Source organism: Chinchilla lanigera, unplaced genomic scaffold (genome assembly GCF_000276665.1).
Source record: "Chinchilla lanigera isolate Chin_1 unplaced genomic scaffold, ChiLan1.0 scaffold00058, whole genome shotgun sequence".
In the NCBI taxonomy this organism is placed as follows: Eukaryota; Metazoa; Chordata; class Mammalia; order Rodentia; family Chinchillidae; genus Chinchilla; species Chinchilla lanigera.
Genome location: NW_004955459.1, coordinates 10,260,345 through 10,282,107, shown reverse-complemented (window position 1 = coordinate 10,282,107; position 21,763 = coordinate 10,260,345). Strand labels below are relative to the sequence as shown.

At 49.9% G+C, this 21,763-nt stretch overlaps 2 protein-coding genes across 10 annotated transcripts in view; one reads left to right on the top strand and one right to left on the bottom strand.

The window, feature by feature from the left end:
* Positions 1 to 2,558: 2,558 nt before the first annotated feature.
* Tmem37 (transmembrane protein 37) lies at positions 2,559 to 10,941 on the top strand. 3 transcript variants are annotated; one of them, XM_005397672.2, is made up of 2 exons: positions 2,559 to 2,882; positions 8,719 to 10,941. In XM_005397672.2, the coding sequence occupies exons 1-2, from the start codon at positions 2,859 to 2,861 to the stop codon at positions 9,289 to 9,291; spliced, it is 597 nt and encodes a 198-aa protein (XP_005397729.1). In that variant the 5' UTR covers positions 2,559 to 2,858; the 3' UTR covers positions 9,292 to 10,941. The 3 variants fall into 3 exon arrangements, with proteins under 3 accessions (XP_005397729.1, XP_005397730.1, XP_005397731.1); XM_005397673.2 differs by having other exon boundaries at positions 2,561 to 2,879; XM_005397674.2 differs by lacking the exon at positions 2,559 to 2,882 and adding an exon at positions 8,438 to 8,542.
* A 683-nt stretch (positions 10,942 to 11,624) lies between these two features.
* Positions 11,625 to 21,763, bottom strand: part of Sctr (secretin receptor) — a 78,035-nt gene continuing 67,896 nt past the window's right edge. For 6 of the 7 annotated variants that reach the window (XM_005397671.2, XM_005397668.2, XM_013521062.1 and 3 more), the window contains 5 exons: positions 21,494 to 21,563; positions 19,916 to 20,004; positions 17,234 to 17,360; positions 13,130 to 13,171; positions 11,625 to 12,078 (listed from right to left, as the gene is read on the bottom strand). In XM_005397671.2, the coding sequence (XP_005397728.1) occupies positions 11,896 to 12,078; positions 13,130 to 13,171; positions 17,234 to 17,360; positions 19,916 to 20,004; positions 21,494 to 21,563 (511 nt within the window). In that variant the 3' untranslated portion in view covers positions 11,625 to 11,895. The remainder of the gene's footprint in view (positions 12,079 to 13,129; positions 13,172 to 17,233; positions 17,361 to 19,915; positions 20,005 to 21,493; positions 21,564 to 21,763) is intronic. The other variant, XM_013521063.1, reaches the window with a different exon arrangement.

Sequence of the window (21,763 nt, the reverse complement as noted above, 5' to 3'; positions counted from 1 at the left end):
GGCTGAGGCAGTATTATCTGACCTGAGAGTTTCAGACCAGCGTTGGCATCATAACAAGATCCTGTCTCAAAAGGATAAATAAATAAATAAATAAATAAATAAATAAATAAATAAATAAATAAATAAATAACAACAAGAAATTACAAGAGGTTGCTGTTTTGGATTAAGCTCCTGCACTAGGTCCCAAAAGACCAGGCTAAAAACCAAAATGAAGTTACTCATGCTAAAGTTCTACATCACTTATACTGAAGTAAAGCTGTTTATCTGACCTTCCAAGAAATAAAGATTAAAAGAAATAACAACCAAGTTGACCGAACAAGCAATTTCAGTTGGCATAGTAACGAAGTTCCCTCTGCCTTAATTCTTTCACGGAAAAGAAAACCTGAAGTAGCCTGATGGTAACCAATTAGTTACCCTTCTAGTATTCTGTCTCTCTGTCCCCACCATACAAGCAAAGAAACTTTTGGGTTTTTTTGGTTTGTTTGTTTCTGATTTCTTCAGGCCTTTTTCTGTCCATAAAACAAACCTCTGCCAAGTTCACTGGAATGTGTGTTCTGTTTTACAGGAGGGGTGTTCTATTTTATGGAAAGGAGTTGCCCAATGCCAGACAGGAAAATAAAGCCAGTTAAGATCATGAAGCTACCATGTTTCCGTTCTTTGACAGAGCTTACCCTGTGGAGGCACAGGGATGTGAGGTGATAAGGGGGCAAGGGAAGGTGTGTGATGGGGCCACTTCCTCCCTTTATGCCACCTCTCCTTCCCCAAGTAAGGCGTTTAAGTAGGAGTGGGGCAAGGACAGGTATTGAACCTGTCACACTGTTTGGAGAACAGGCAGAGAAATCCAAGAAAGGCAGGTTCTGCGCTGTGCCAGAGCCTACCACTCATGCCTGTGCTGTTTCTGGCTCTAACATACGGACAGTGACCCTGTCTATCACCCACCCCTGGTACCTGGCCGTGAGCCCCATTACATGGAGACTCCTGCTTCTCAGCACACTCACATGGTGAGCGCTTTGCCTCTTTCACTGTCCCCAGGCGGGGGGAGGACATGAAGGGAACCTGTGGATGCCACCTTTCTTGGCTTTGCTCCAGTGTCCACGCCAAGGGTCTTAGGATTTCAGCAGACTCCAGGCCCTGTGCTGGGCCTTCTTGGGGCAGCAATGATGGAAACTTGCTAGTCACTTCCTCATTACTCCTAGGTCATTTCTGCTTCTGTCGTCATCCTGCTGACAAGACATGTTGTTCTAACTTCTACTGATTCAAGAATTTCAAACTATTCTTACTAAGTACAACAGGCAAGCTATTCCCAAGCAGGGCAGACTACACATGAAATCCTCCCATAAGGCACTGGCTGGGTACGGATACCCAACCTGACAGTTCCTTCGGATTTGTGTCTGGGCGCTGGCCTCCTAGTCAGGTGAAATGATATAACCTGGAAGGAAGGTCCTACCCACAGAGCATTGTAGGGCACTGTGAAAGAGGACCCCTAATAGGGCTACCTCTGCCTTTCCCATGTGAGTCCCTCCCCTGGGACCCAGGGCTGCCCAGGTTTCTGGAAGCCTGGACTGATGAGAAGGTGGAAAGTCCCAGGGCAGAGGCTGGGCTGCCTAGGCCTGGTCAGCTGCCTTCGCCTCAGCTCAGTGGTTTTCAAAGCCTGGCTTCAGAGCAGCATCAACATCACCAGAGGTCTCATCCCAGACCCATGGAGTCAGAAACTCTGGGGAGGAGCCCAGCAAACAATGTTTGAACAAGTCCCCCTGGTGACGCTGATGCAGAATGGTGACTAGAACTCAGGCGTGGGCCAGAGTTAAGGCCCTCGTGCCCCTGGACCTCCCACACTCCACTGGCCAGGCCCAGGACTGGCTAGGGGATATGCAAAGTCTCTCCACCAGTAATGTAATCCCAGGGACATCTAAGTGAAGATGGATCTGTAACTTCCTCATCTCTCTCTCTCTCTCTCTCTCATGAAGAGAGTAAATGCAGTCACTTTGAATGTCCTTCAGTAAAGTCACAAGGGAGCTGCCTACCTGAGTGAGTGGGACCATTTACTTTTTTCAATTTAAGGATCTTGCAGTTACCTTAAGCAGGAACTCTACCCACCACACACTCCCCCACAGCTGACAAGGACAGTGCAGTGGAGAAGCCAACTGGAATCTGCTGTCCCAACCTCAATTCTTTGAGGGAAAGGGAGTGTCTTGGCCTACCTGCTGCCCCACACTGGGGATAGAACCCCAGGTTTTGTGCAAGGAGTCCGCCATCGAGCTACACCTCCAGTCTCATATTTGCGTTTTGGGGAGGTGGTTACATCCCCCAGAAGGTTCTACACCCTTCACACTTACCAGCCACCTTTCAAGAGCCTGACCTATCCCATGTATTATCTCACTGATTAACCGAGGCCATCATGTTAAGCAAGCAGCCCAAGGTCACACAGCAGGTGGTGAAGGCAAAGGCCGCCCCTAATCGCCTCCCTTTGGACCCTCCGGCCTCCTCCAGTCTCTCGACCTGGTCAGCTCAGGCTGGAACTAAATCCTTGCCCTCGGCAGTCCCAGCCCTCGAGGAATCTGCTTCTCAGGCGAGGCCATGCTCCGGGGATCCAGGAAGTCACCCGGGTCCTCCTCCCTGGGGCCCAGCGGATCGCGCCCCCTGCGGGGGGCTCTGCCCTGCTCTCCCAGGCGTGGAGGCTGCCCCCGGGATCTGTTCTCGGCAGCCCTCGCTAACTCAGCGTCACCTGGGCGGCGGGGTGCACGGCCGCCGGGCCCGCCCGGTGAACTGCGCGGCTGCGAGTCCCCGCCCTCGCTGCGCAGCGGGCAGAGGTCCGGGCGGGCGTTTGCGCCGCAGCCGAGCGGGAGACGGAGCGCAGAATGACAGCCATCGCGGTGCAGGTAGCCGGTGCCGGGGTCGAGCTGGGGGTGCCGGCCGCGGGGAGAGGGAAGGAAGGGGAAAAGGGGAGGGGAGGAACCCTCATCCACGCCAGCCCCGGGCTGCCGCGAGCCCGCCTGCCCAGCGCCCTGCAAACCCGCCGGGTCTGGAACGGCTCCGCGGGAGGTGATCTGGGGTGGCTCTCCCCTAGCACTGTTTCCCGCCACCACCACCCCGCCCCCCGGCTTCTGCGTCTCCCAAACATCCCTGGGGAGAGTTTCCTGCCTTCCTTGGGGCCACCTGCGACCTGTCACTTGGGTTCAGCAAAGGGGTCCCGCCTAAAAATATGCATCTGGGGCTGGAGAGAGAGGACAGAATGGACTTGGAAAGTTAGACGACTTATGTAACAGGCAGGACGCGGCTTAGGAAGCTGGAACTTCGGCGGGCGGGTCCTAGAAAGACCACCTCCCCTAGAATCGAGGGCGCGGTGCGGGGCGCTGGCGGACTCGCCAGGGGCCGCACGCCCCAAAGAAGCTCCAACGAAAGCAGGGGCCCTGCCCCGCAGAGTTGGTTTCCTTAGAGCAGTGCAAGATGTTCATGTTGCCTAAGGACCTACACATTCCTGCCAATCCAAAGGGAAGTCCCCGGGGGCAGGCAGACGCCGTGTGCGAGCCTCACTAGACTGTCCTGTCCTGATGCTCACGAGACGACTGCCTTCAAGAGCTGGGTCCCTCGGACCCTGATAATTTACGTACTGTTCTGCTCGTTTTATTATAATAATTCAGACAAAGTTTTGCTCTGTTGCTCAGGCTAATCTACTGGGCGCAAGTGATCCTCTTGCCTCTACCTCCGGAGCAGCTGGGATTATAAGGAGATCCAGTTGCCTTGACTGTGCCCATTTTGCAGATGAGAAACTGAGGCTCAGAAGTAACCTGCCCACGGTGCCTAGCTAAATGACAGAATCAAGATAATCCAGGACTCCCTGCCTCCAAATCCTGGTTGCCCCTTCTTAGAAATGACATCCACAGCTACCCGCAACCTCCTTTTAACCAGAACCCAGCTGCTTAACGGTTACAGGGGATAGGATTCGGTGAATCCTCTTTGTTCTGAGGCTTAGGCGGCATCACCTCCAGTGACAGGCCTCGGGAAGAAAGGGACAGGTGGTGAGGAGGGTGGGATCAGGTGTGGTCTTCCCCGGAGGAGTTTATGATCTGGCTAAGGAGGCAGAAAGAGGTAAACAAGGAATGGAATGGGGGAAGTAAGTGCTAAATTAAGATGTGCAAAGGCCTTGGGTAGGATTAACTTCAGCAGGGCAGGAGAAAGAGGAGCACTGGGAGTGGGGCTAAGGAGGGCAAGGAGGAATGAACTGGGTGAGAAGAGCTAAGCTGCCTGCTGAGGGTGTGGAGCTGTCTGTGGAAGCCAAGCAGCTCTGCTCTGAGCCGGGGGAGACCACAGAGGCGCAGTGAGGGTGGTGTGCTGGGCCCACGCTTAGGAACACTTAGCCAATAGCTTCATCCCCACACATAACCTTATGAAGGAAGTACCACTGTCTCCATTCACAGGCGAGTGAGCAGGGCAGGATGAAGGACAGCTAAGAGCAAGCTCTAGGTCATGCCGGTGGGTGGGCGGACCCAGGCTGAAAGCCGAGGTGCGGATGACTCACTTGTGGAAGACGTCCCAGAATGTTGGTGGCGATGATGGTCTGACCTAGGCCTGGTCAGAGTGGATGTTGAGGGACAGCACCTGCGGGGGCTGTGCTGGGGAGAGGGGAATAAGTAAGAGCCCAGAGTATTTACCTGGGGCTGCTCTTGGTTGAGGGGAACATGCGAGGCCCTGAGTTTCGGGGAAAGACGTGAACATGGCATTGCACCTAGCAGTCCTGTAGTGTCGGGGATCCTTGTTTTACAGGTCACCGGAACTCACTCAAGGTCATAGTTGAAAAAGGGAAACTTTTCTTTTTAAATCTATGGAAGAAGTCACAGCCCTGAGATTGATGAGATAGTCCTCATGCCAGAGTTGGGGCCCCAGGCTAGAGACTGCCATCCTCCACCGCTCCCTGACTCCTTCCTGTCCTTCCCCTGAGCTGCTGCCACCAAGCTGCCCCCAGGAGGGGCTTTCAGGCCCTGCGTCACTGAGAGCTGATGGAGGTATTCACAGCTTGGGCATGAGGGGCCAAGTGCTTTGGAATGAAGACTCCAGTGGGTACAGTTGTTACTAATATTAATCACTCTCCCAAATTGAAAGCTGCCTATGTGCCATGTGTCTTTGTACACAATCTCATTTCATCTTTGGGAGTTTTATTGATGGTCAGAGTTTAAATAAAGCCCTCTCTGGAGGCAGGAAGGGGAGAGATGAGTTGAGATTAGTTGTTTTCTCTTTGTGATCCCAGGGTGATGTCTTATGGCCTAGAGATTAAAGTCCAGTCTGGGCCCGGGACAGGCGGGGCTGAGGGCACAGGACGTGCCTGTTTTCCAGTGTGGTGTCTAGGGTCAAAAGGTTTATAGGTCCTGTGGTCTTGTGACTTGTTCTCTGCAACTGGGGCTTTTCCATTTCCAACCAAGGGATATTGTAACCTTCTTCAGGGTGACTGCTTTCCTACAGGCGTCACCAACTCCTGTTGATAGAGGAGAAACTAAGGGCCCAAGAGGTAAGCAACTCCCCTCTCTTGGTTGGTGCTGGAGACCTACAGGCACAATGTTCAAAGTTTCCTTGGGTGTGTTTCTTACCTGTAGATCCTGTCTTTTTTTCCTAATGAAAAGCAGCATGGGCTCCTAGACCCCACTTTTTTAGTTGAAGCAAGGAAGGGCACCCAGAGCCAGGCTGCTCAGCTTTCCCTGCTACCCACTATGGTGCCTACAGCCCCTCCAGGAACCCAGGGCACACATTTGAGAACCATAGCCCACACTCCTACCTGGGTGCTCTTTGCAGCACCCCAGGATCTGACTGGAGGTGTAGGCCTGGTTCTGGCATGGCCTTGGGCATTCCTATATACTCATACCCCCTCCCTCAACAGTGGCACTGAGCCCCTAGCACCAAGGCCCTATACTTAGAAGGTCCCAGTGGGTAGTCCTTAGCTGAGTAGATGCCACCTCTGGTACATGGTCTTTATCATTTTGCTTGTTGCTGAGACATAATGCCTGTTATGGCTGTGTCTGGATGTCCCCCAAAGCCTCACGCACTCATAGGTAGTGCTTTGCAGAAGTGACTAGATCTAGAGTGTGTGATGCTAGCAGTAAGGGTAGTTGATTACTAAATCAGTCCACTGTTTGGTTTGGCACCATCCTAATCCCAGAAGCCTAGATACAGTATAAAAGGGGCAGAAAGATGCTGTTAAAGTCCTTTGTTGCTTTGCTACATCTGCCTGCCGTGAACTGTTCTCTTCTGCAAAGCCACCTTGCTCTGGCGCTAGCCGATTATGGACTGAAACCTCTATAGGCTGTGAGCTAAATAAACCTTTCTTCTCTTAACTTTGGGCATCAGGCATTTTGTCTCAGCAAGGAGAAAGTACCTAAGACATTACCCAACACCCACAACTTAAAGGAGGATAGGTTTATTTGGCTCATATTTTCAACCCATGGCCAGCTGGCTCCGTGCAGAAATTGCATGGCTGAAGGGCACAGGTAGAACATAGCTGCTCATCCCATGGCAGCCTGGAAGCAGAAAGCAAAGAGGATCTGGCGAGGGAGATACACCCTTGCAGGTCACACTCCCAGTGGGCTGCCTCTAAGGAGGCCCCACTTCTCAGCAGCACACCCAGCTGCTAAGCTTAGCGGGTAAAGCCTCTGATGGGAATAGCACCTCTAGGATCCAGTCATTTTCAAAAGCCCTACCTCCGAGCACATGAGAGTTTGGGGGGGACATCTAGATCTAAACGATAGCACACAGTGTGCAGTTGTCTGGAGAGCTATAACCAGCATTACTGGAAATCAGGTGTGATGTTGGGCAAGTCACCTGCCATGTGCATGACATAGTTTCGCTCTTTACAAACCCTCCAAGGAGCTCCCTCCTCTACCAACCTCATAGGTTTAAGAAGAAAATTGGTTGCTACCTAGGCAGATATGCTGACAGCAAATATTATCCTTATTCCTATATCCCTGGTTGAACTGAGGCACCTTCTGTACAAGGACACCCTAATGGACAACTTTGCGAGGGCCCTGACCATGTGTCTTGCATGGAGAGGTGTGGTCCACACTTGCTCCTGAAGTGTCCATCATACATGGAATAAGGTGCATCCCAGGGGCTCCTTCCTCCTGGTTTCCTAGTAGTGACTATATGTGGGCTATATGCTTTGCTTACTTCCCAAAGCAAGGGGAAAACCTGCTTCCATAACACTGCTAAAGGTGTTTTAACTTAAAACAGGGCAGAACTGGGTTAAAGGGAGCTCCATATGGAAGTGACCCTTCACTAACCCGTGGGTCTTCCTGAAGCATGTACTGAATGCACAGGTCAGACACTGTGCCAGGTACCAGGGACACAATAGTATTTTGACATGAGGGCCTTGCACTCTGGAGGACAGTATTCAAGTGAGACAGATAAAATGTCACTTCAAAACAGATAAGAATGATAAAGAAAGTAAACAGGGTGCCTGACAGAGAATGTCAGCAGAGACTGCATTATGTTGGGTGGATGTGAAGGACCTCTGCAAGAGGTGACTTTGCATGGTGGGTGCATGCCTGTAATTCCAGCACTCTGGGAAGCTGAGGCAAGAGAACCACAAGTTTGAATCTGGGCAACTTAGTAACTTAGAAAGACCCTGTTTTAACATAGTATGTAATTTAGTGGGATGGTATTGGACTCAATCCCTAGTACCATAAAGAATAAGCAGTCTCAAAGGATGGCGAAAAGGAGTTGTCCTTAAGAGGTGGGGCAGTTGCAGAAGAACCTGTTGGGCAGAGGGGCCAGGAGGTCTTTAGGCACAGAAATAGGGCAGCCATGGTGCCTGAACATGGTGGGGAGGGGGAGTAAACTGGGAAGAGAAGTAGGAGAGGATGCAGGTGGATTGCGTAGGGCTTGCTGTTGTGGTAAGCACTTTTATTCTGTGTAGCATTTCTTACTTTGGCTTTGTGCGTCAGGGGTTGGGAGCCATGCCAGATGAGGCAGGAGATACTGTACTGTGGTATCTCCCAGCTCTCAGGCTAGGAGACCAAGCAGGTGGGGATGCTCCCCTCCAATACGGAGACCAGTGGGTTCTTCGTGTCTAGAAGCTGCTAAAAGGCGCACTTTGGTTGGCCAGCTCTGGGTGGTGGACAGGCTGAGTCAGGCTGAAGGGCAAGGTGCAGACAATCACTTTCAGGACTCGGGGAAACAAGATAATAACATGGAGCCCTGGACCAAATACAGAAAGTGCAACACCAAGTGGGTGTGGGTTAGGATAAAAGTAATGCGCACTGGACAAGAAAACATAATCTTATGTATGGACGTGCTACAGTCTCACTGCTTTGTACAATACAAAGTTCTCATTTTGTGTACAAAGAAACTGAGGCAGGCTGCATGCTCAAGGTCACATAAGCCAGGCAAGACATGTCTTCTGAGTGAAGAATGGCACAGGGTTTGTGGGTCTATTTGGAATTTTCACCCATTGTTGAGATCATAAAGGGAAGGGAATAATTAGGGTCTGGCTGAATTCTGGACAGCCAGTTCTTACAGGTCTAGATGGACAGTAGAAAGGAGAAAGCTCCTAATGAAGGTAGGTCTATGCTGTGGAAGCTAAGGGGCTATGGGGGGTTCCAGGCTTTCTGTGAGACCCAAGCAAAGAACAAGCCTTTTAGGATCTGTGAGGCATGTTTGGATTCTTCCCTGGAGAGTTCAAGGAGTTTGTGGGTTGGGGCCCTCACTGACATTGCTTCCTTTGGTGTCTTCTAGGCCCAGAGGCTGTTGAGCCAGAGGAGGCCCCGCCGGTCCTTCTTTGAGTCCTTCATCAGGACCCTTATCATCGTGTGTAGTGCCCTGGCCGTGGTCCTCTCTTCCATCTCCATCTGCGATGGGTATTGGCTTCTGGATGAGGACCGCCTCTTTGGGCTATGGCACTTCTGCACCATCACCAACCAGAGCAAGCCACACTGCCTCCGAGACCTGAGCCAGACCCACGTGCCTGGGCTCGCGGTGGGCATGGGCCTGGCCCGCAGTGTGGGTGCCATGGCTGTGGTGGCCGCCATCTTTGGCCTGGAGCTTCTCATGGTATCCCAGGTGTGTGAGAACATCTACTCTCGGCGCAAGTGGGCCATCGGTTCCTGCCTCCTCCTGGTCTCCTTCATCCTCTCCTCTGTGGGACTCCTGAGTTTTGTGATCCTCCTCAGGAATCGGGTCACACTCATCGGCTTCACCTTGATGTTTTGGTGTGAATTTACCGCCTCGTTCCTCTTCTTCCTGAATGCTGTCAGTGGCCTTCATATCAACAGCATTACCCAGCCCTGGAACCAACTAGGGGAATTCTAGGGCCCTCTCTGGAGACCTCTGTTTCTACAAGAAAGTGTGAGCAAGATGAGACTTTTCCAACATGTGACTTTTGATGGGAATGGGGTGGTACTATGACCTTGAAGCTGCTGCCTTTTAGCCAGTAAGCTCTGGGTTGTCTGCCAGAAATGGCCTGGGGTCCTCTACAACTGGTGGCCAGGGGCAGAAGACAGGAGTGTGCCTCTGTACCAGCAGCTGCACAGGTTTGGCTAAGCTATTAGGGTGTTGATTTCAAAAGAAAGAAAGTATTACCACTCTCTCCTTGAGTTTCTTCTCTGGATTGGGATCAATTTAGAAGTAAATCCTGTAACTCGTCCGTAGGCTGGCTATTGAGATAAGTACTGTTCACACCTATTTTATTGACTGTGTACAGCGGGTCTTTGGGGCTCCTGAAGTTGCTAAGAATGGATCTGGATTGTTTTTCTATGTTAAGGGACCGGTCGGTACCTAGCATTTTTTTCTACCAGCTTAAGGAATCTTTGCACACATTTCCCTGACTCTTGCAGAAATCTTTTAGAATGTCTTACATATAATAGGTTTTCAAACCATTTGACTTGATTTCTCCCCTGCCCTTTTGGGGTATTTCACAAACCCCAGGTACCCCAGCTTCTAGCAGTGGGCTGTCTGTTGGGGCCCTGGCTGTCAGAGCATTTCCTTGAGCAGGGGCCCTCCAAGGGGCACCCTGCTTACTTCCAACACGATCCCCTCGGAGGCCAGTGTGCATGTGTGCCAGTTTGAGAGTGTAGCTTTTATAAGATCATTTGGCCTCGGGGCACCATTTTTGATCCTAGAACCATTTTAAAAAGCACATAGTTGGACCTGATGGACTCCTCAGGGGGTGCAAGTCCTTGGGTAATGATTAACTATCATCCTGGGGATGAGTGGAGACCAAGGGGGTTAAGAACCAGTGGAGATTTCCATCCTTGTGGGCAGATCTGCATTTTCATCACCTTGTCTCCTGTCTAGTAGTTTCTCTGCCTAGAAAAGGTGAAGATTTTGACCATTTTATTCTAACACCCCAACTGGTAAATTCTGGCTTCCACTTACTACACAGGGCTTTGGTCTCTGCCCTATCCTTGTCATTGCAGGTCCCTTCTTGTGCTGGGCATCTGTATCTACCTACCTTTATGGTGATTCTTACTATTTTTCTTTCCTTGAGATGAGGTCTCCCTCTGTTGCCCAGGCTTGTCTTGAACTCCTGGGCTCAAGTGACCCTCTCATCTCATCCTCGTCAAGTTTAGGTATGTGCCACCTTGTCTAGCTCCTCTATGGTGATTTTTAAAAAATCTTTATTCCAAGATGCAGAGTCACAAGGGTATGAATGCAAGGTCAAACCAGGATGTAGGGAGCCCATGGAGATCACCTGAAACGTTTGCTGCTATTGCTGCTGTTGTTTATGGTGCTGGGGACCAACCAGGACATGCTAAGCATGTGCTCTACCATTAAGCCTCATCCCTAGCCCCACCTGAGAGTTTCTGTGGGCTGCTTGGATTTGCAGAAAGCAGAGCTCATCACCCACACGGGCGGGAACTCACCTGGGAAGCGGGAATCTGCGGCAGTCTGTAAGGTGCAAGAGGACACCCACCTTGTCTGCAGGGAAAAGAGGAATAAAGTGGAGCTGCCCACCCTCCAGCAAGATGCTTCTTGCTCTGTACTGCACTGTCTCTGCTTCTCTCCAGAATGCTTCCCTGTGAGCACCAGTAGCTTTTGTTTTGTAAAAGGATATATCTTACAGTTTCCCATGGGGGTAGGGACTGCAGGTATTTAAGAGGACTGAGAGCCAGAGTGAAGGCTGAGACCAAAGGCCCCAGGAGCTTAGTGAGGCAGGGAGACGGGCCCTGGTCCACTCTTGTGTTGCAGGGGCGGCTCAGACATGACCTTGGAGCTCATGCATTTGAAGTAAAAGCCCTAGATGAATGGCCACCTCCTTGCTGGGTAGCCTAGACAAGTCATGATGCCTTGGTGAGTCTGTGCCAATCTGTAAAGTGGGATTGGCTGCACTTTCTGCTGTGCCACCCCCAGCCCTGCCCACCTTATGTGCCTCACACCGTGTTAAGGACACTAACGGGTGGGGATCCTGGGTCTCTCCTTCAGCTTCATCAGATACATTGAGCTGTTGTCCTGAACGCTGTGGGGAGAAAGGTGAGTTGCAGTAGGGGAGTTCTTGTGTTTTCTGAGCAGCTAAGCTTGTCCCTGAAAATGAGCTGGGATTCAGGGAAGGCCCTTTTCCCTGCAGGAAGGGACCAGGGAGTGCGCCACAGCATACTCCCTTCCCTTGAGTTTCAGGGTGAAAAGCCTGACAAATGCACACCAAGTCTCTTCTTGGGTACCATTTATTTCCCTGCCCCTTCTTGGGCTCCTGAGCTGCTCTTCCCAGAAGAGCAACACAGACCAAGTTCCAGGCCTCAGTCCTGTCCCACGGTGCTCCAGGTCCCTTCTGCCCAGTGCTGAGGACTCCCACACCTCAGGGGGCATTGTTATCAGCTATAGTGGGGAACATGGGACATCTTCCAGGTCCTGCAGCAGTGTCCAGCCCTCTTCACACCTGGTTCAGCTTCTGTCCATGAGCAGCCCTGCTCCAGCCTCTCAGATGATGCTGGCCCTGGAGGTGCCCCGGCTCTGCTCTGCAGGGCTGGCTTTGCTGTTGGCCTTGGTGCTATGGGTGGGGTTACTGGTGCCATTGCTGAAGGAGTTGTTGAGGGCCATGGGGCACAGCGGGAACTCCTGGAGGTGCCATTGTCGCCATTTCTTCTGAACTTCCAGCTGCACCTGCCCGAGACCACCCATCAGCTGGGCAGGGAGGGTCAGCCAGTGCCGGAACCCGGGTCTCACCCCGTCACACACATAACCTGAGCCCCCATGCAGGCTCTGCCACTCCTGCCCAGATGGTACTTCTGCCCCCTCCCTCACCTGCAGGCCACTCCAGCTGACCACCACAGCCCCTTCTACTCTGGACACTCGCACGTGCCATCTCATTATCGTGTCCCCAGGAAAGGACCTGTGGTTTGTATCCCCAGCTGTAAAACTCAAATGTCCAGATGTGCCCTGAGATAACTGGACACTCCTTCCCACACAGCCAGCCCAGCTCAGAAGCCATCCAGAGCCATGGAGTTGCTTCGTGGACATCTCCTTTACTATCTCCACCTCAAAGGAGCAGCCAGACTTCTGAGGCCAGGCTTGATGCTCGATTTTTGGAAAACACCAGAGGCCACAACCCTTCTGGTATGGTGAACCAGACAGGGAGCAACCCCATATGCAACCAGTGCTGGAGGCCTGGTGTCTGCAGGTCTGCAGGCTGGTGTCCTGACCCAGATGCTCTGCCCAAGGCCAGAGTCCTTCTCAAAGCTGCACAGGCCCCAGAGTCAGCACTCATTTGGAGGATAGAGCCACAGACACTTTTGAGTCACCCACTGCGCTTATGGGAAGACTGAGGACAGGGAGGGCAGTGATCCCGAATGCCCATCCAGCAAGCAGCACAGCAGTCAGGAACCTGGGTTCTGCTTGAGGGAACTGCACCCTTTGCCTATGTTCCCTGGACTAAATCACAGATTAGAATCAGCAGGCATGCTTGTTAAAAACTTTGTTAGGCCCTTGCCCAGACCTACAGAATCAATTTTTGCTAAATCAGAACTGGGGACAGGGCCAGGCAAGCATTAACACACCTTCCAGGTGAACCTGCTGTTCCTATGGAGTGCAGACTCCTGGGAGACTGGTCAGGCCCATGCTCTGAGGCCAACCTGCTCTCGCCTCCCTTTACACCCCCTACCCCACCCTCTCCAGCAGCTCCCATTGGAGCCCAGTGGTATCCCAGGACACTTACCTCCCCGTTGAGGAAGCAGTAGAGGATAGCCACCACCAGCCCCTGCCAGAGGGAGCAGGGGTTAGTGCAGGCTCACCATTCATCTTGGGCAGCTGGACCTGGAGCTCACTGCTCTGACCTCTCCTGCCCAAGTCCCCTGATCACCAGCTCCAGACTTTCGTCCCCGCCTCTCTCACCTTAGAGAATTACCTCTTCAGGACCTCCACAGTGCCCTGGTTGTGTCTGTGCCACCCAGCATGGACTGTGAGTCCCTTTCATCTGCTGTTCCCAAGGCCTACCAGGACTTCAAACATGTAGAGTCAGTGAGAGTAAGGTAAGGACAGCAGAGCTGGAAGTACCTGAAGCTTGTTTCCACCCTACTGGGAAAGGCCAGAGCCAGCCCAGTGGGAGACCCACTTTGAAGATAAGCTAGAAATCGGAGACACTGAAACATGCACAGTTCATCCACGCTGAAGAACAAATGTGTGGTCAGAATGTCCAGGCACAGACCAGCGAGAGCTCGGTGCAGGGACAGGTGGGCACATCTCCATGGTCAGGGCTTAAGGTCCTCTGATTTAGTGAGATTGATGTCACCTCCACCTGCCCTTTTTTGGCAGGCTGCCCTTCTGGTGATCACTGTCCCCACAGGGGCCTGTGCACACAGCTGTAACCTTGGGTGACCTGGCTTTTCTTTCCTAGTCCCACCCAGATCTGGCCTTATGTATTTACTGCTTTGGAAAGGACCCCAAAAACAAAGAATCATCCCTTCACCCTGCTGCTCAGGGATATTGGCCTTTTCCCCTCAGGGATTGAACTCAGTGTCTCACCATGCTAAGCACACTGTCTACCACTGAGCTAACACCTAGGCCTGGATATTGGCATTTTAGTAAGTTAGTGACAAAACTAAAAGCATTTACATTAGAATTCCAGTGTCAGTGACTGCAGCATAGAAGGGCAACTCTCTACAGGGCAGGCGTGCTTGGGCTGTGGTTTTTGTGTTGCTGCACATTCCACTCACTGGGGAGCTTTTGCCCCAGGTTGAACTCGGTACCCCACACCTGAAGGTCTGATGTGGGGAGATGAGCCGCTTTTAAAGGTCCCCAGAAGGCTGGAGTGGGCTTCACCCTCAGGGAACCGCTGTCAGAGTAAACGACACTTAAAGGCTTTGGATCTGCAACGTAGCTTGGCCCCAGTCATTGTGGCCCCCTAGATTCCTTCATTCCATTCTGCTTAAAGCCCTTGGTAGAAAATGGGAGGGAAGAGATGCCCTGAAATGTACAGGTGAGGAAACTGAGTCACAGAAGGTTCCAGCAGGACTGAAGTTGTGTATGCTCGGCCCAGACCTAACGGTTAGGCTGGACCCAGCTTGCCCAGATCTCCCTCCCTGGGATCTGAGGACACACCTTCACTGTCCAGGGAGGCAGGAACCCAGGGTGAGGAAGTTAGCTGTGCCCCAAGCATGTGCAGCCGCAGACCTCATAAAAGTCAGCAAGTTCACTGTATTCCACAGTTATCATGTGATTAGTAAAAATGAAGACTTTTGCAGAATTTTAATGACAGGAAGAAATATTCAATACAGGCATGATAGAGGACTGAAGCACACAGGACACAAAACTATACACATTACGATCCTAATTATATGTATGTGTGTGTGTGTGTGTGTGTGTGTGTGTGTGTGTGTGTGTATCTTCCTCAATAGAAATTGTGTCTGGATTATGAGATTATAGATGATTCTTTTCTTTTTTCATTTAGTACTGGGGATCTACCCTAGAGCCTTATAAATATTAAGCAAGTGCTCTACCACTGAGAGTGACGCCCCAGCCATTTTTAAAATTTTCTGTTTTACTTTTCCTTATTTTTGTATCATAAGCAAATATTATTCGTACAATCAGAGAGATGTAGTTTTTAAAAGTGTTTGACAGTGATAATGATATTGTGGACTATGTGCTCTTTTAAGTCCTTATCATTTAGAAATATACACTAAAATGCTTACAGATGGAATAATACGGTGTCTTGGATTTACATTAAAAGATGGGGGTGGTGGGCAGAGATAGAGATGAAACAAGGTAGGCCATCAGTGCATACTGCTGAAGCTGAGGAACAGTGACACATGGGTTCATTCTATTCCCTTTACTTTTGGATATATGGAAGAAATTTTCATATATGTATATATGTACATATATATGTATTTATATATGTGCTCATATACATAAGCACATATATACTATACATACACATACAAAATCTTTTAATGATCTTTTTTCCTTCATAATGGTCCTACGGTACCACTTAGTGCTTTAGGTTGTCTCTTGTCAGTTGCCCAGACAGAAGCCAAATGTCCTTCTCCTAAGGAGTCTACAGCCCAAAGCACAAACCTTGATCTGGAGGACAAGAAGTCCCGTGCATGTGCCAAGCAGATCTGAGTCTCTGACCTCTCTACGTGGTCACTACCCAGTTGTGTGAGCTGGTCAAGTCTTTTCCCCTGCCCAGGCCTTAAAGTCCCCAGTTGTCAAATGGGCCATGATGAATCCAGCCACCAGGGACATACAAACACGATGGCTGGGAAAGCTCCCTGCCCAAGAAGAGAAGAACTGTGGCTTATACGCACAAGAGAGTGGATTCTCAGAAGATTAGGGCAGTGGTGGGGCTGTTGGCAAAGGAGCTGCTCAGAGGAGAGCAGAGGGGACTGCTCTCCTGGGGTGTGGTCAGAGTCTGCTCAATGCTATGAGCCCAGGGATGCTCTTGGAACCTATAAGTGGTAGCAGGGTCCTGGCTGGGCTACCTACACAGAACCCTAAAAATGAGGGGTGTGCCAAGCCCCACCCAAATGCCTTAAGCTTCCTGTGGAGAAGGCTCTGCAGGACAGTGTTGCATCATTGTGGGAATGCTGCTGAGGTCAGGCTAACTCCGTTAGGAAAACTACTGGGAGAGGCTTCTCTCAGACCCTAAAGCCTATAATCATGGAGTTTCTTTGGGCAAATGGCAAGAAGTTTGATCCCCTCCTGTTTTGTTTTGTTTTTTTTCTTTTGCAGTGCTAGGGATGGAAGCTGGGGCCTGTGTGTGTTAGGCAAGCACTCTACCACTGACTGAGCTATATTCCCAGCCCAGTTTGTCTCCATCTCCCAGATACTGTAAAATCTGAAACAGACCGTTTCTGTCTTTGCTGTGGGCTTCTGGGGAAAGCTTCAGACCTTCCTGGTAACCCATCTCCCCAGCCTTGATGGGAACTTTACCAAATTTGTTTCTGTGTAGGAACTCAACTAGCTTTACACTCTTTTTTCACCGATCCTTCATCTACTTTTGGGGGCATCCTTTGTATGTTTTTCTGAAAGTGACATCACCTTCCTTTTGGAAGGAAATACCTATGAATAAATGGGCAAATAACATCATGATGTTTGGGATTCAAATTAAGACTCTGTTCTATTTAAACATGTTTCATTTTGTTTGTTTTTAACATCATAGTATCTTTTGGGGTTAGCAGGTAGGTAATTTTCCAACTCCTTTTTAAAGTCAGCTTTTATTTTTAATATGCTCCATGTGCTCATGATTTTAAAAAGTCAAATGATTCTTATTTTTAAAATCCAGCAGCCTCCTGACACCCCACCCCTATTTCCTGTTCCTCAGAGACAACTGCTTGAACCTCTTAACTGTTTCTAAATAATATGCTGATGCTGCTACTCGTGGGTTTTTCAGCTTGGACATTTTCTCTGGACTTCCCAGTCCAAAGATGGAAAGTCTTTCAAACACTCTCCTACAGGGCTCATCTTCCTGCTGGCTTTTTGATGGCTCAGCCTTGGCTGTTTATGCTACTGGGGCCCTGTATATGCCCCAGAGAGTTGTGCAACAGTGTGCCAGGCTGGCTTTACCCTTGAGTTTTCCCTGGAGTCTGTCTCTTTTAGTTTTATGTCCATTTGACTATCGGGACTCACAGTCTCACTCTGGGTCACACAGCACAAGCAGGTCCTCCCCACCCCTGCAGCCCTTGGGCCCCTGCCAAATGAGGTATCCCTTACCCAAGTCACACCTAAACCTCAGGAAGCTCTGGCTTCCTGTCTCTGTGGCTTCCTCTTCTCACTAAGGAAACAGAGAACTCCTCCTTTTAGCCACAAAGTTTCCAGCGCTTACCTGGAATGAGCCAAGGGCCAACTCAAAAAACAGCTGGACCTCCATGGTATCCTCAGTAGAGAAGGCAAAGACGATGTAGTGGACCCCAAAGAGGGGGATCAGCAGTAGGGTGGACTTGGCCAGGCGCCTGGGGACACAAGGACACACTGCCACACTGCCACACTGCCACACTGCCACACTTGGACACCCTGCGGCCCACCCCATCACCAAGTGACTGATCACTTGAGGTTTGGCAACAATGTCTCCGCATTTTTGTTCTCAGTTTTTGTTTTTCTGAGCTTTTTGTTTTTGTGGTCTTGGGGATCAGAGGACATATTTGGCAAAAACTCTACCAGCCCCCCAAACCCCACCCCACCTGTTCTAATTTTATTTTGGAAAATTCCTAACCTTCCATGTACTCATCAACCAGACATAATACTCCCCAACTTTTGACCAATCCTAAATCTTTCTGATCACAAGTATCTATCAATATCTACATAAATACTCAAATAACTTTTAAATTAATTGTGCACCTGTAATTACCACTCTATGATTAATACACGATGAACAAAGCCAACTTTGGTATTTTTTAAATAATATATATCTATAAGGAAAAGTTCTTGTATTTTCTTCCCAGACCAGAGTTGCCAAATTTATCAATTAAAAATACAAAATGCCCAGTGGAATCTGAATTTCAGATACCCCTTGGATACTTTTAGAGAGGTATGACTCCTAAAGAGTATTTGCTGTTTACTCAAACTGCAGATGTAACTTGACATCTTGTATTCTATCTGGCAACTTTGTTCCAGATCCCAGCTCCACTAAATTGTGTAGCCTTCAGGTCAGCGATGTCATGGGGACTCTGACACAGAAATCCGGGCCACTACCAGATTCTCAAAACAAGACATCATGGAGAAAGTGTCTGTCAGACACTAATTTGTCTTCAGCATCTGTTGTAGGCTGAATCCTGTCCTCACCCCAATTCACATGTTGAAGTCCCAGCCCCTAGTACCTCTGAGGGTGACTGTATTTGGAGAAAGGGTTTTTAAAGAAGTGATTCAGTTAAGATGAGGCCCTTAGGTTGGGCTCTAATCCAACTGAGACACAAAAGAATATAACCCCCGACACTTCCCTTTTTTCTAGAACAGACACAAGGGAGCCTAATCTGATTGGCAGCTGTCATGCCCGCCCCGTGCTGCCCTTGCTCCTGCATGGGTGGCCTCCAGCAAGGAGCCCAGGGCCTTCCCAAGACCCCTAGAGCTAATTCTGAGGCTGCGAAGATAGGTGGCACCATGCCTCTCCCCCGCTCCCACCACTCCAGGCACTGCTGTCACCTGAAGGCAAAGATGAGAAAATGGGGCCCACTGTTGATATCCGTGAAGCCCAGGAGTTTGCGATTAACATGGCCAGCCCTCCTACAGACTCCTCAGAAGAGATGGCTGTCAATTTCAGCCCCTCCATTTTTGCAGAGAGATGGCAGCTATCAAACAAGCAACCATTCTGTGGCCACTCCTGATGACTCTACCTGGTAACCACCTCTGTCATTACTCTGAAAGTTCTCAAGCAGGTCTGTGAAATGTACAGATCTGCATGTCTGTGAGCCTACTGCTTGTCTGTGTAAGCAGTGCCTCTCACACTCCTTGGTTAGCTGAGGAGCCCCCCTCATGCATGATCCCCTGTGCTGAGCATAGTAGGTCCTAATAAAGCCCTGTTCAGGTGGTCCCATAAATCTGCTTGTGGTCTTATCTCAGGTAGTATGGGCAGAGAAGTTTGCATTAAAAGAGTTGTTAACATTAGAGGCTGCTGTCCCTGAAGTTCCAGAGTCCAGCACCACAGACCAGCAACCTCCAACAAACATCAGTGGTGAAAGGTAGCAGAGATGGGCAGTGTCGATTGGTGACAACTCACCTTGACTGATGGCATTTGGTGACAAGGAGAAGCCAGAAAGCCACCAAAGGAGCTATGACCCTGGCTGCTGGGGAGCTGACAGCAGTGGCAGGGAGCTGATCAGAGCTGTAACTCTGGGTTACTGGCACTCAGAGCTCAGGGCTGGTAATGGAGCTGCACTTTGGCAATTCATGATTTCCTTCTGAGCTAAGCAAAAGAACCCCCAGGCCACACCGGGGCACAGGAAGAAACAAGCCACCTCTAAGCCGAGGAGAAAGACCTCAGAAGCAACAGAACCTTGATCTTGGATTTAGAGCCTTCAGAACCAGAAGAAAACAATTTTCTGTTTACACCCCTGTCTTTTGTTCTGTGGTATTTGGTTACAGCAGGCTAACACCAGCAGACTAACACACTCTCCTTAACATCTTAATGGTTTTAAGTATTTTCGAGCCATACATCTCCTTGAAATTTGATGAAAGCTAGTTATTTCCTCCTGAATAATATGGATTTCTAAAGAAATATGACTGAATTGGGATTCCTCACAGTCCGTGCAGACTCCCCGGCCTTGCCTCAAGGATCATATCTGTGCTTCCAGGCTTCTTACTTGAGATTTCTTGATTTCTCCACCCCATAGTGTTTGAGGTCTCATAATCAGACCCACTCCCCCACCCCTGCACTGCCAATTACACTGTAAACTTCCTGAGACTAAGTCCATAGCTCTTCCTTCCTTTTGGCTAGAACTAGTTGAGTAAACAGTAGGCACTCAATAAGTGGTTGTTGGCTGACACCACGCCTGGGCTTTTGCCTTCCACTTACTTGTACTGGTTTATTTCATTTCCAGTTTCTTGGGTTCTAAGTTTTCTCATCAGGATTCTTAGAATGTTTATGAAAAAGATGAAATTGATCTGTAAAACACAAGATAGAGGTGGGGCAGATGGTGTCATGCCCTCCCAGCCACTTGTCTGTGCTGGAAAGATGTCGCAGTTGGGATGGGACATCACTGCTGCCCAGCCGGGTGCCCAGCATCCTAGTGAAACAGACTCTCTGGGTGAAGCAGCGCACCCTGCCTGCAGCCTGCAGGAGCTATAGGGTCTGCTCAGGTGCCGGGCAGGATGCTCACACTTCCAGTGCTCTGGAATCACTGTGGATCTTGAAAGCTGCAGGTCTGGCTGGGCTGCGAGTTGGCATGTCTAATAAGCTCAAAGTAAGTCAAAGCTGACCGACTTTAGAGCCATTCTGTCAAGGTTTAGGGTACATATTGCTGCACTCCACTCCCACAGATTACGGTGGAGCCCAAGAATTTGTGTGTGTGTGCGCACGCGCACATGCACATGTGTGTGAGGGGGGGAATGGGGATCGAACCCAGGAATGTTCTACCAGTGAGCTACATCCCCAGCCCATTTTCTATTTTGTATTTTAAAACAGCATCTCGGGGCTGGGGATTTAGCTCAGCGGCAAAAAGCGCCTGCCTGGCAAGCACAAGGTCGTGAGTTCGGTTCCCGGTACCGGAGAAAAACAAAAAAAAAAAAAAAAAAAAAAAAAAACAGCATCTCACTAAGTTGCCCAGGTGGAAATTGAACTTAGAACTTTCTTTTCTTTTGTTCTTTCTTTTTGGTGAGGGGAGGCTGGTGATTGAATAGCGGGTCTTTGCGCTGAGCTATATCCTTAGCCCTTCTTTTAGTTTTTATCTTGAAATAGGGTACCTTTAAATTGTCCATGCTAGGCTCAAACTTGGAATCTTTCTGCCTCAGCCTCCCAGAGTACTGACATTACAGGCATGCAGGACCACACCTGGCTAGAATGTGGACAACATTTGAAGTGAAGCTAAAACTGGTGGTCCAAAGACCACACTTTGATCTGTTGTATTTTGTGGTGTATAGCTGTATAAGAGTACTTAAAATATCTTAAAAGAGATTGGGGATAGCTAGGTCAGTGGTAGAGCATTTGTCTAGCAAGCACAAAGCCCCAGGTTGTATAAAAGGGTGATAACATCTGTCAAAAGTATGTGTCCACTTTCTACCAACTGAACCATAGCTTCCTGAAGGTCAGGAATGGAATAGATTCTATTTTCTTTCTTTTGGGGCCTCTTCCCTTACCTTAGTGCCTGGCCTGAGAGTTTAAGAATTTTCCAACATGGTAGCCTCCCTCTCCCAGCACCAGGAGAGTGGAAGGACCCTTGGGTCACCATCATTCTCAGAAGTAGCCTGGGGCTCGGGAACAGTTGCTGAAAGATTCACAATTAGGGGCAGTGTGGGACTCCTAATGGAGTGCTGCTTCTTAGGAAATACTTCGCACCTGGAGGGATCTCAGCCTCCTGGTCCTCTACTCCTGCCAACTGGTCACTGTTTCCATCTGTCCCACTGGCCCCCAGTTCAAGGGAGGACAGCCACTCACCACGATGGAGACAATCACAGGCCCTCGAATGACCCACCAAATGGAAGTGTTGGCGTTGATATTCCAGCACCTATAGGAGGGAAGGATGGCCAGGTGTTATCTTTTTTTTTTTTTTTTGTTCTGGGAATCAAACTCAGGACCTTGCATTTGCCAGGCAGGTGCTGTGCCACTGAGTTATATCCCCAGCCCCAGGTGTTGTTAGTAGCAAAAAGCCAGACTGACCAGCAGACACGTCCCTGCAGCATCCTTTGATATTAAGGACCCACGTCT